The sequence below is a fragment of the Tasmannia lanceolata genome, unplaced genomic scaffold, assembly GCF_043159265.1.
Source record: "Tasmannia lanceolata isolate RefF3 unplaced genomic scaffold, GAP_Taslan_0.1 ptg000015l, whole genome shotgun sequence".
NCBI classification, from domain to species: Eukaryota; Viridiplantae; Streptophyta; class Magnoliopsida; order Canellales; family Winteraceae; genus Tasmannia; species Tasmannia lanceolata.
Window position 1 is genome coordinate 24,071,860 of NW_027518692.1, and position 13,861 is coordinate 24,085,720.

Consider the following 13,861-nt stretch of genomic DNA (forward strand, 5'->3'; position numbering starts at 1 on the left):
CTAATAGCACATGTCTAAGTGAATCAAATAAAGCCTTAACTGCATAAGATGTAGCACTCACCTTGGACTCATTAGAATTGCACCTCCTTGTCTATCTTGAGAAAAGACATCTCACCCATATGGTCCACAAAGGCCCCTTCAATACCAATTGGAAGGGCCAAAAATGCCATTAAAAAAAATGCCAAAATATTCAGTCAAAATTAAGCTTTGAAGAGTTAATGGTCGGCAATGCCCACCTTGGACAACGATTCTCCTTTGGCACGTTGTCCTTGCTAATGGAAAGCCAATTACAACCTACCAAATCGAAAGTGGAGTACCCTCCGAACTCGCTCCCTCCGCTTGCCCACAATATGATTAGCCGCTTAACCTCACACACAAGCCCACTCATATTCTTCACTTTGTCAACTATTTCCTTCCTACTATGGGCACCAAATACTGCAAATGGGCTCATGCTCCACAAAATTCAAGTAGACAAGATGTTTCCAATTCCATCCCTCCACGAGTGAGACAAAGGAAAGAAGGACTGCCCATATGATACCAGCCCACCTAAGGATGTGACTCCAAATAGCCCAGGCCACCTACAATTGATAATAATATGATAACAACTCCCCCTGTCGACTTCGCAGAGAATGCACCTGTTTGCCAAAGAGCATCAATTATGCTTGAGGATGTCTAAAGTGCTGATCATACCATGACCCACTGTCCATCCAAAGCATTCAATCTTAATATGGACAGCTGTCATTCCAACTCTGGACCAAATACTGGGAAAACAAGGGCCTCCTGTCTTTGGTAGCGATTCGGATTTCTCTAAAAATACGCATCGTTATAGATACCACTTGTAAGATCGTTAGCGCAACTGGAGGTTTTGATATAATTTTAATGGGGAGCCTACGGTGTCCGTTGGTGGTTCAAGGTGGGGGCCGCTGGAGATCCGATGATGATGTTAGGTGGTCAGCTATCGTGCACGGTTAGGAGCCACAATAGGTCTGGTCCTTCGAGTGGGATTTTGGAAAAGCAAGTTAGCCAGCTGGATTGTGGTCGAGGAATCGATGTGACGTGGCAGGTCATGACCTTAACTTGGTGGGCCCCACAAATATGGCACGTTTTGCTGGATTCAATTCAGTTGAGGCTATTGGGTGATGTACGGGGTAATAGGTCTTTCTTTTGGGCCAAGGAGAATGCTCCTGGGCAATTCATACTATGTAAATCTAGTGGGACTACTGGTCCCCATTGTACTTTTGTTGGTATGAATATATTTGTCAATTTTCACAAAAAAGATCGTTAGCGCAACCGAGTTTCCCAAAAACAATTGGTGATGGGAAAGGCGCAACTAATTCCCTTAAAAGTCTAGGCTGGCCACAGTATAGCACCCCATACTTCAACAGCAATGCGGAGCCTCCTACTGAGGGATGTGCATAAGGTGTTGCACACCTCTTGGGTGTACCCCAGGCTGGGCTGTCAAGCCCTTTTTCGAGCCCCCGAGAGGTTCTGGCCCCCATAAGGTAGCCCCCCAAGGAAATGGCTGGCCCCCATAAGCCAACACTATCATCCTAAGATACACATTCTCTTGACCATCCTACATCATGAGGTGCTAGAATTACTTACACAGTTTTCTTCCCTTATCCATCCTTTATCAAAAGCTCAACTATCGCTTCTTGTGAGCATTTCATTTTGTCCGCCCACGGCAATTCTTCCGACTGAATCTTCCACTTTTTGTCCTCATGTAAATAGATCGATGTGGAACCACATGGAAGTTGTTCCCCAATTTGTGGCAAAGAAACCTGAGAAGTAACTCACGGAGGTTCTGTCTCTCCACACTGAGAAGCCCACTTCCCTCCCTGAAGATTCAGGGAAAGATGATGCAAAATCACAATTTTCCATAACCTCTAAAATCTCATCTCAGTCCCAGGATAGCTCACACCACACATATTGGCATCCGCAAAAGCACTCATACAGCAACCCCCTAAAAGGTTAAATCCTAACTTCTTCATCCATATTCAGAGCACCCAGTTGCAAACTGGATCTGTCAACCAAACACAACAGAAGGAACTGAATCGGAGTTGAAAGGAATATCAAGCATATCATTTTCCTCACTGGCTCAAAGATCAGGGTGACGGTCTTTTTGGATTAGATCTAGTCAGCTTCAATTGTGCTTCGACTCTACCACTAGGTTGAACAGGCTTCACCACCCTCCAGTGAATCTGCCTCACACTGGTTGCCACCTATCATCCCCTGCACATGCGCAACACCATCGTAGATTACATCCCCCGTAGCCTGAAGGACATCGTCGGCTCCCTCCAAACTAGCACCACTGCAATCATCTCTCTTTCCCTATGGGCCCCGAATACAAGTGTCTACGACTGTCCCGCGACTTCCACCCCTAGATGGCGTTGTGATGCCACTTCCCATCAAAATCTATTGAAAAAGAGCGCCCCTGGACTTCACCCAAATTATCGCCATCCCCTCTGCTAAGACAAATTTACCTTTTCTTCTTTTACCCCTTAGGAAAACCTGAATTGCCATTAAATCCTCATTGGTCAGCCATTCAAAACCACCTTGTAAAATTCCTGCGTCATCCTTCTTACCTTCAAAACCTCCTTGTAAAATTCCTGCCTCATCCCTCTTACCTTCAAAACCTCCTTGTAAAATACATGCCTCGTCTCTCTTACCTGGCAACGTCTCACATACCTACACCTGCCATTTCTTGGTAAAAAATTCACTCCACTGCCACATGTCAACTGGTGAAAAGGATTTGATGCCCTCCCTTTAATTTGAAAATAGGTCTGTCCCCCTTTGATTGATGAACCCTCCAAAACTACCTCTCCCTGTTTGCAACCTTGAACTCTCACTTCCAAAGACACACTCATACACACTTTTTCTTGCACTGGGAGCCCCAAGCATCCCCCTCTGAGAGCGAGCTGCATCAGGTGTTGTACTCACCATCGCCTTCTACCTCTAGTTCTTCATTGATGTGACATGCCTGGGTCAGACCTCCGTCTGTGGGTCTTCCAAAGCAAAAAGACAAACTGACGAGTCAACATTAATCTTCCTCTCTGTCTACCATATTGATTCTTCCATCCACCCTCAGTTTACAGCAACGGGCAGCCTTGTCATCTCCCTAACTTGCACCATTAGCATGAAAAACTCTGTAGCCTCTGCCTTCTCTCTCCCATCCACCTCCAACACATTGCCGCCCAATAGTGCTGAAAGTTTCCTTCCAAACCCTTAACTACCATTTGGCCAGAAAGAGGAAATGGGATTTGTTTCAGAACCCTCAAAAGCTCTATCCATTTCATCTGCCCCTCTTACGTTTGGGAGAATCAGATGGCACCATAAGAGTTATCGACGGCCAGCCGACCAGAGATTAGAGATCCAACCAATCGCTTGGTTCAAATCCAACAAAGGTTTCACCGTTTCAACAACACAGTCCGCTAAATAATGACACCTCCCTTCCAATGTCACACTGTTGACCACCATCTCCCCAAGGTTATTAGATATTGCCTGATCTCACTCCTTCGAAGGGAATCCAAACCCATTCTTCTCCCTAACTTTTGCTCGAATGGTCACACGGTTGTTACACCATTTCCTGAAGCAGAAATTGACATACCTGCAAGTTCTATACCTCCAATCCCCGTTTCTCTATACAGGGATTGTTTGCTCTTTTCTTCTCTTACTTTTCCTTGATCTCATCCCATCTTTTTCTGTGAGTTTGTCATATTCAGATGGACCTCCTTTTTACCTATGTTATATTCTTCTTAACTTGACCCACTTCTAATTTGCTCGATGCATGAATTGAGGATGCTACACTAAAATTTTTAACATTGTCAATCTGTATCGACATGGTTAGACACAGGTAGATACAACTTTGTATTTTTAATTTTAATAAAACTTCACAATCTTTTCGGTATATAGGTTCGAATTTTTATAATTACAATAGAACTTTCTAAATTGATCTTGCATAAGCTAATAACTTAATTAGAATGAATGACTATTATTTCCAGTCTCAATGATGTGCCTTAGTACAAATTAATAATATGCTTATCTCATTGGTTAATAATTTTTATCAACAAAGCTATACTTATGATACCTGAATCCTCCAAAAACATAGAGTATCCAAATATTGGATAAGGCCTTGGGTAAAGGTAAGGGATACACCTTGGATACTCATGATCGGTATCCTAATATATATTTTTGTTTATTTTCCTTTTTTGATATGTAGATGACACTTATTAATGATCCTCACCCATATTGACAAAAACATATCATATCCTCGACAAAAGCATATCATATATCCTCAGAAACGCTCGATTCGTATCCTATTTTAGGTCTCAAGAATTCTTGCCCATGCCAACAAAAGCCTATTATACCCTTGCCATACTATACCCTAATATTTTGAGGTTTAAGGGATTCATGTATCGATCCCTAGGCATATCAAATACTCAGACCAGTATCCGAGTATCATAGACCCAAATTGTTAATCCAAAAAACTTTGTACTTTCTTTTCTCTAAAATCTATTCTCACATTACCCAAAAGAGAAACCCTTCTACTTTGAGATAATTCACCTTTATCCGAGCAAAATCCTTTCCTACCAGAAAAAAAAAAAAAACTGCATATTACCCTCCAAAATGGAAAATTAAAGGATTTCTTATTTTTAATAAATTTTCCGAAAGAGAAAAATTAACTTGAGCGACATTGCTATTCGTTATGAAGCAGATTTCAACCCATTATATTTGTTTCCTTCTTTTAGAAATCGTGAGGCTCATTAATTCAATATCCTATACTTTTAGTATTTTCTAGTTTAATGTGTTTACTAAATAATAGACTACCTATTCTATTAGCTAGAGGCTGGTCACAAGCATATTAAACTGTAGGGGCTCTACTGTAAAACATTACATTAATTTTTTTTTCTTGTTCTTTTTTAATTAAGAACCTTTATGTCTGTACTTAACAGCATACCCAATCATACTTAATTATTTTTATTTTAATGTTACCAGGGCATACTAAAGTTACCACGTTCAATTCATGCATTGTCCAAATTAAACTGATGTTTCACATCATCAAGCTAGTAAACAGATGAACCAGTTACACATGTTCATGAATTTTGAGCATGGAAGAACATGAGCACGCATAAAATAGAAGAGCTCTTACACACTCCCAGTATGCGAACACGCTCCAGACATTCACAATGAAAAAAAAGTAGCAGGGGAAAGAGTCATAAATTTTTCTCTACTCCAAGCATTATCAGATCTATGAATCCAAATTCGTCTTTGTGCATAACAACTTGAGCACTTGGAGTAAATATGATGGATTATCTTTAAAAAATAACCCCATGAGTTTTCGCTGCCAATCTATCTAGTAGAAAACAAGATTCAACGGCCGGATCACATCAAAATATTAACGGAAGATGAACGTACCAGATACTGCTTCCAAGAAAGCAATGTGATTTTTTACAATCAAGCCACCTTCTTCCAGAAGCACTGCTGCCGCACGAGCTTTTTGAGCGGCTTCTGGCTGTTCAAAGCGAATGTATCCCGATTCTTCTCCCATTATATAGTCAACATACTACACGGAAGACACAGATGGGTGATATCAGAATTATACTAGAAGAACCCAACATTGAGAGTGAGTCTCTCACAGTACTCTCTAGACATATATCATGAAAAAGGTGATATTAAAAGTATAATAAATATTTTTTTCCTTTGAATAAGCAATTTATGCAGACAAAATAGGTCTGGTTTTGTCAGGAATGAAAATAATAGACGATGAAATCCATTGGGAAATTGGTAGATATTTCGGTCCGCTAAAGAATAGCTTTTCATGTGACCCTAGTTCAGCAACCTTTTGCTCTCACCATATTAGAATCTGTAATAATAATTAAACAGGAAATAAATTTGTGCGTTCAAATTTGGAAATAAAAAGTGACCTGATGATAAAGGCAATGAAATCATTACCTTGGGAAGCTGAAAACATGAGCATTCTATTTCACTAGGTTAGACACTAAGACTCACAAACTCAGAAAAGCATGGCTTCACTTTGAAAGAAAGGAATCCCCAAGAGTGGCCAAGTGGAGGAGACTAAGAACCTAGCCTAAGTTGGCAAAAGAAAAGGGTCAAAAAGCATGTCAAAGGTAACAACAATTGTATTGAATTGGCCCTAAGCCAATAATCATCTAATATATCAACAAACTAACCAGAGTAAGGGGACTACCATGAAGATCCCAATAAGAATCAACCAAATATTTATGCGGCATGACTTTCTGTTAAGACCGTGTGGTACTCCATCAAAGAAGGTTGAAAGGATCGAGATATCAACCGCAACGTTCTCACTCGACAATAAATTGAAAGAAGCATTCATCATGACATATCGAAGATGTTAATCTTGATCATTTTATGTGAACATGTGATTATATTGAAAGAGGAGAAAGAAAAGCACAAAAAACAAATAGAAGAAAAAAAAAAGATAAAACATTACAAATTTGGCAACTCATGCCAAACTAACAACTCAGAACAGGATCTGTCATAGCTTGAGAGGGTGTCAGCTCGTGAATTAGCTTCGCGATGAATATGAGCAAGTATACACCACTGGCATTATTAGGTCCTTTGTCACTCTAAATAATCTTTCTAATCTCGGGGGAGGGGAAGCATCCTCCTTAACCCATAAAATCATATTGGGGGAATCGCCTTCAATCCATATTTTGACATGATTTAAACAAGGTAACAGCTTAATCCCATTCTAAACTGTGTTAACCTCTTCTTTAGCCGCATCACTCTCCCCACTTTGACTCGAATAACAGAATTATCATGTCATTAGGTCAGAGAATAAACCCCAATGGAAGCAGAGCGGATATTATTATTTTTAGAGCTCAAAACCTTGCTGCTAGTGCTACCGTAAAAATTTAAGTTTTAGCCAGCCATTTGAAGGAGCACACCATACATCTAGATTACACATCAAGTGGTATAATCCACATGATAGAAGTCCAGACATTGATTAACAATTAGGAGAAATAATTTCAAAAATATGGTTAGTTATGGACCATTCATAGACTTTGGTAATAATCCAGTTAATTAATTGGTCTAATCGTTTTCCTTTCCCATTGCAAATGCATTCATTCCTGTGATGGGTACAAGCCTTCATTTAAAATCACTTAGTTAGAAAGATGGGGCTCATCATTGGTGGTAAAGAGTCTTCTATTTGGTTTTACAGTGTTATATAACTCCTTCTGAGCCTTAGGGGACACTATATTCTTTTTGTTATAAAATCACTGAAGTTACTTAAGTTAATACCTCAATAAAGTGGGGCCCATCAAATATTACGAAAGTTTTAAGTGTTCTTTTTCTTATTAGAGTCCTGTTGTTATATGGAGTTTAGTTAGGAGTTTTTATTTTACATGTTTAGTCAATTAAGAGTCCAAGCCAAGCCTCAGGTGAATAAGAGTCAAATTTTAGGTTACCGAGAGTCCTAGTTGGTTAGTCCAAGGTTCTATATCTGTAAGGCCTATGACCCTCTTTTCAGAGATTATGATGAATTAATAAAATTTTATACTTGCTCTGCAGGCATGGATGTGATATCCTTAGATCTGGTCTGATGCCTTGATCATCCTACGGAGTGACACCCAAGGAACCCAGGCCTTGGATTTGGGTTGATTTCACATCTTCTCAAGCAGGTTTCATTCGTGACAGGGTTCTGAAAATAGGAATAGAATCGTAAATAGTAATCGGATCGCATATTGTAGGATTTTTCCATACTTCCATATAAAATGAGAAAAAATATTTAAAATAATACAAGCAAGCTAGTTAAAAGTCTCAAATATCAATGAAAAAACCAAACATACTCATCATGTATAAAGTTCTAAAATGTCAATGTCGTCGTACTTGTCATCAATATTATCGCCGGCATCGGCAACGCTAACGAAATTCTTCATCATCATTATCTTGCAAATCAACCTTGCCCTTCCGACTGTTGAAGTTTCTAATGAATATAACCTAGATGGATATCAATTAATAAGTGATCCATGTCTTCATACTTCAGGGAAAAAAATCACAGATAGACCATATTTACCTATTAATAATGATAATTAGCTTACGTGTTTTCTTTTGTCGAGGCGAGTGACTAGAGTTAGCGTATGTCTCATATCCTGCCACTTCCTCTATAAAGCATTCACCCATGTCAAACCATATAGTGTCTTCTGAAAGCTCAGATCCCTCTTTTTCTGTTATCCATTCATCATCAAAGTCCATGTCAGGTAAACGAATAGAATCAAACCCTTGCATGGCCCTCTTCTTAGCATGGCGAACTCGAAGTTGAATATTATATTTTACAAATACAAGTGGATTCAACTTCTTTTGTCCGAGTATATTAATAAAAAAATAAAGTTATACAAATAAGAATAGGTGAATAAAACCTTTAACCTTACAAGCATACACCTGCTCATCATCCCGAGTTGCAAAGAATTGCAATTCACATTGAAATCTTGATGTGTAGTGCTAGCGGTTGCTTTGCTTAGGATAATAAGTTCTAATATATAAAGCAAGAATTCATTGAAAACTTTTATGTAAAAATTTGTGCGCCCCTTTTCATTACTTAAGACACCCAGCAGCAGTTTATCTATGACTGCAAAGAGGCTGATGTACTTCACATTTGAAGGAGTGAACGCACCTGATTGCCACGAACAATGCAGCTGGGTGTCCCAAGTGAAGGGGCGCATTAATTTTTCCCAAATTTATTTGGTTGCTTTATTTTCCTTATTAACTTGGTTGTGTCCTGTCCAAAGAGGCCTAATGCTTTCTTGAATATATCATTTTGCCCATCAATTATCACCTTTTCTCTTGAATTGGGATCATTCTTTCTAAGCAATCATATAGCTCTTTCTTAATTTCAAAGTCCACCAGCTGAATTTTAATACCAAAAAAAAAGATTTATACAGAAACTCGTTGTGTGCAAGGGCCTATGATATAGCCCTTACTTAATAACGTCAATGATATTCCAAATTGGTTCACATCGCTTCTTTACATTGCCCAAATTCTTCGCAATGGCATCTTGTGCTCGGTCTATGGCTTCATAAATGTATCCCATGTCAAACCTCTCACCTGAGTGTACTAAGAGCAAGACTTTTACTAAAGGTGATGTGCATTTCAAGCAATAATGCACAGAAGGCCAAAATGTAGAATTTGTCAACACAATATTACATATATTGATCTCATGTGCTTTCTTTGAATGTGGGTTTCTTTCCCATTCATTTGAGGTAACCATCGACGTCAAGTGCACCTTCCGATCTCTTAGAATCTTTAATGTAAGAAAGTATGTCGAAAATCATGTCATTGCAGGGCGCGTCAAGTTCCCTTTCGTATGCTTAGGCAAAACTGTGGTTCAATCCTACGACTAAGGGTGGCTGAGAATCCCCCAATCTCAGACCTCAAGGGTATCCTAAACTTGAGTACCGCCTCACTGAGGGGTCCCATAACGATGTCCCCTAGATGTTTCCCAATTGGTAATTCCATTAAGGACGATAAAAATGATCATTCAGTTTCCGACAAACCAATTTGGATTAAAGATACGGTAAGATGTAATGGCATGGCATAAGCGGTATAGATCACAATGAAAAAAACAAAACAGAAGTAAAATGAAGACAAAAGAGGATAATTGAGGAAGAAGGAAAAATGTACAAAACAGAACAGAGATGAGGAAAAAACAATGGAGATGAAGTTAGATAGGGGTGCAATTCGAGTCGATTTTTTGGAATTCAGGTTGAGTTGAGCTTTTACCTTGAAATCACGTCAGGTTCGGGTTGATTTCTATTCATTGTTTAGCAAAAGCTCAACCCGACCTGACCCAAGTTGCACCCCTAAAGTTAGAAGATGGGTGTACCATTAGCAACCTCCTTTTTGTTTATCTTGTTTTGTGTAACAGATAGAGAATGGTGTAGAGAAGTGAGAGATAGTGTTATAAAAGGGGAGTCAACAAGAGAAGTAAAGGTGACTGAGGATAAATAAAAATGAGAGATAGAGATAACATAGAAACAATAGAGTATAAAAAAACCTGGGGCAAGGCAGAGTTGAATCAAATAAGAGAGAGAGAGGTCACGTGATTAAAGTCAATATTTAAACAATCGAATCTACTAAGCGGGATTAACTTTTAAAAGGTTTCTTCAATGGTAGGATGTTCTTTGAAATATATACAAGAAGCAAAAGCCAGGAACAAAATCCCTATGCATAGATACTACATGAAGGAAATTAAAGGTACGGGAGAGCGAAAATGAATTTACTATAAGAACCCTTTAGGCTATAAACAATTAAAAGATGTAAAACAGAAATACAGATCAAGAATTATGCAACAAACGAAAAATAGGATTGTTTAATATACATAAATACAGGGGGAAACGAAATGCATTCTAACTTCAACAATACCATCTAAACTTCAACAATACCATTTAAACAAAATAAAAACAATAAAATACCAAAATTAAAACAAAAGGCTTGATTTCCACAATACCTTCACAATCCCAAATTTTTGGAAGACATGCTTTAGATCCTCCCGTAAGACAACTTCCTCATTGCCCTTATTGTTTGTAGCTGAGAGCACTTTTTCGGAATTTGTGTCTTCTTCGTTCTCTTGTGTTGCATCTTCAATAGCCTTTTCACCGCTCTCTGGGATGACATTTTCAGCAAACTTTCCTTCACTCTTTTCAGTAGCAACATTCCCTCCGTCCTCTTCTTCAAAGACTTCTACAGATTTGTATTCACTGTCTTGAACAGTTTCTGAGGCTTTTTGTTCAGACTCGGTGACATCTTTTGGGGAATTTGGATCCTCTTCTACCTTGCTAATATCAACATTTTCAATCTCCTCATGGGTACCACTTTGTTCAGCAGGTCGTTCCTTTGAAATACTCTTTAATTTAAATGCAACAATTAAGCCTCTTGGATAGCTGACCTCATCCCAAAATTCCAAGCAAATGGTATAATTAGATCAACACAATAATATTACAAGGAAAAAGGAAAAGGATCTCAACAATTAACAAAGAACAGAGAGCACCAACCTCTCATTCATTTGGGGGCCTTCTTTATTGTTTGAACCTATAGAAGAATGAGAATTCTCAAATTCCTGCATCATTTTTTCCCTTTCAGATTCAAAATCTTTCCTGAATTTCAAAAGAACAACATGAGATATCAGACAGACAAGAAATGAAAATTGATATTTAAAAAATTCATTGAAATACCCATTTCAAATTAATAAAGAAACCAAAATGTAAAAATACTACATCTTCAAAGGTATAGACCCAAAAATGCTTATCTAGAATAACTACACTTCTAGTGAAATATTATTAAGCATGAATCTTCAGAAGGTTTGAAATTGTAACTATAATGTTGTTGCAATAGATCTTCAATGCAAATAATAAACCCAAATGCATCCTCGATAAAATATTAATAATTACATGAACTTAAGGTGTTGTTTAGAATTTTTTCACCATGAACATAGAAAAAAAAATAATCGAATGGTTGTATCTCAGCAATTTGTGCATGTCCATTTTCATAACGATTTGTGCATGTCCATTTTCATAACCAGTTGTCAAGAAAGTGTCCACAAATATAAGACTATTTCACAAACATGTTGTTAGGTCTAAATTTGGTAACAGGTTATGGTAGGGCCGGAAGGGCTGATCTGGCAAGCCACAGCTGAAGGGCTAATGGAGTCCTGCGCTGCACAAGGGCACAGACAAGGATACAAAGGGTCAAAAGACCAACCCGGAGTGGTGCTCCGGTGGCTATTTATAGTGATCCTGAGCCACCTGTCCAGGACAGGTGGTAGCCCCTGTATGGACCAGCTTTCATACCTAGGAGGGGCAGGTGGAAGTCCCCGATTGGTCCAGGTGTCATACCTAGCAGGGACAAGTGTTGGCTTTGCAGTGGTCCCTTTGAGGGCCACGTGTCAACAGCCGATTGGTTGCAGATTTTGGACCCCATCACATGTGTTGACCATGGCCTGTATAATAACTGTTATTTCTTTTGCAACATCTTTTCAGCATCTATTGTTTCAGGGATATATGTTCTATATTTCTTTGAATCGATCAAAAAGAGAAAAAAAAAAAAGTTTGGCTCGTGACAATAAATAATAGGTTTCCATTCACCTTGCAATAGAACACTTGTATTGCTAAGTGAGCGAGAAACTTCCATCTCACACATTGATGAACCTTTAAGAGAACATTGCACACTTCAATCCATAAGTATACCAAAGGTTTTTAATTTGGGTTTCGGTTTTGGTCTTGGACTCCACAGAAAAACAGAAACGTTTCGGTTTCAGTTGGAAATTTCGATGGAAATCCTGTAAAATCATATAAACGTAAGGAAACATATGTAAATGATAAAATTTTAAGATGAAGTTAAAAGAAATACTATAATAAGCACAAATACACACCTAGAAACCATCCATAAGCAAGGCAGACATCCATAATGGTTAGAAATAAATTCTGGAGGCGGAACGTGAAACAAATGCGGGAAAAGTGGGGAGAAATTAGATGGGAAACAAGAACACGGAAGCAATAGAAAATCGTACGAGAAACGCAATAAGAAACGTCTTCGAAGCACATTAGGTTTTAGAAGCAACAGAAAAACATCAAGTGAAACACACAAGAAATAGTAGGGAAACATCAGAGAAATATATGAGAGGAATGCACCTAACTTTTCACAATTTTTATTTAAATTTGAGGCAAACATAGATGATTTAGGTATGTTCCCAGCATATTTTACTTTTTAGCAGTATTTTTTACTTATTTACATTTTCATTAATATATGTACTATTGTTTTCCTTTTTAGTATTGTCTTCCACAATTTTTTTGGTGTGATTTCTGCAAAATATTTCACGTATGTTTTACACATGTTTCCCACACGTTTTCCAAGTGTTTCTCATACGTTTCTCACGCATTTCACACATATTTCACATATGCTTCACATATGTTTTTCATATGTTGCCCAAGCATTTCCCATGCATTTTGGAAAAGTTTTACCAAAAATTTTTCATGTATTGTAAATGTTCCCGAAATGTGTTTCCCACCTCCCCAAGGCATTTCCGACAAGTATAGTTTAACGACATCAAACACCTGGTGACATGTATTGCCGTTCATTTCTAATTCAGTACATACCTCATTTCGAATGTAATTCATATAAATATTTATATACAATAAAGACACCACATTCACATGTAATTCATATAGATTCAATTATGTAACACATACTAATATAGTATACCACTAATGCATTTACGGTTTTGATTTCGTTATACATTTCGGTTTCGGTATGAGTTTCGGTGGGGTAAAATCAAAAACATTTTGGTCGTTTCGCGTCGGTTTCAGTGAAAATTTAAAACCATGAATATACTCACCCTCTCTAGAGAACTTCATTGTTTTCTCTTGTCCTAAAAGTTGACACATCACCTAAGCTACATACCAATCCAATGTCGCCAACAATCATATCGTGGTCCTCCTACTATCAACAATGAATAGATGATTAAAAGCAGTATTTTCAAAAACTAGAAAAGGCATAATTCAAACATCTAAGAGGACCCATATCTGTAATGACTGCAAGTAGCATTTTTGGAAGAAAAAAAATCCACTTCTTAAAATATGATAACCACTTTCTTAATAAACTGAACCTAATTTCTATTAAGGGGAAAAAATACAAGGGGACACAAACACATGACATGAACTAGAAATGAAGATTTCTAACAAGTTGCCATACTCGTGTCATATGTATCGGTTACCCCCCAACTGTCCAGTTTCTTAGGTCTATGGTATCTTTTAATAATCATTTGGTGAACAAGCAGAAATGATATGGTCTACCCATATGACACCGGTTGTTTCTGGTACACGGG

General features: G+C 38.1%; 1 protein-coding gene across 2 annotated transcripts in view; it reads right to left on the minus strand.

The window, feature by feature from the left end:
• LOC143845997 (la protein 1-like) overlaps window positions 1–13,861 on the minus strand; it is a 28,686-nt gene that overhangs the window by 1,557 nt on the left and 13,268 nt on the right. Inside the window, exons 6-8 of one of the 2 annotated variants that reach the window (XM_077354400.1) lie at window positions 11,034–11,135; window positions 10,490–10,922; window positions 5,416–5,563 (exon numbers count right to left, since the gene is read on the minus strand). In XM_077354400.1, the coding sequence (XP_077210515.1) occupies window positions 5,416–5,563; window positions 10,490–10,922; window positions 11,034–11,135 (683 nt within the window). Of the gene's footprint in view, window positions 1–5,415; window positions 5,564–8,084; window positions 8,211–10,489; window positions 10,923–11,033; window positions 11,136–13,861 lie in introns of those variants that run through there. The other variant, XM_077354401.1, reaches the window with a different exon arrangement.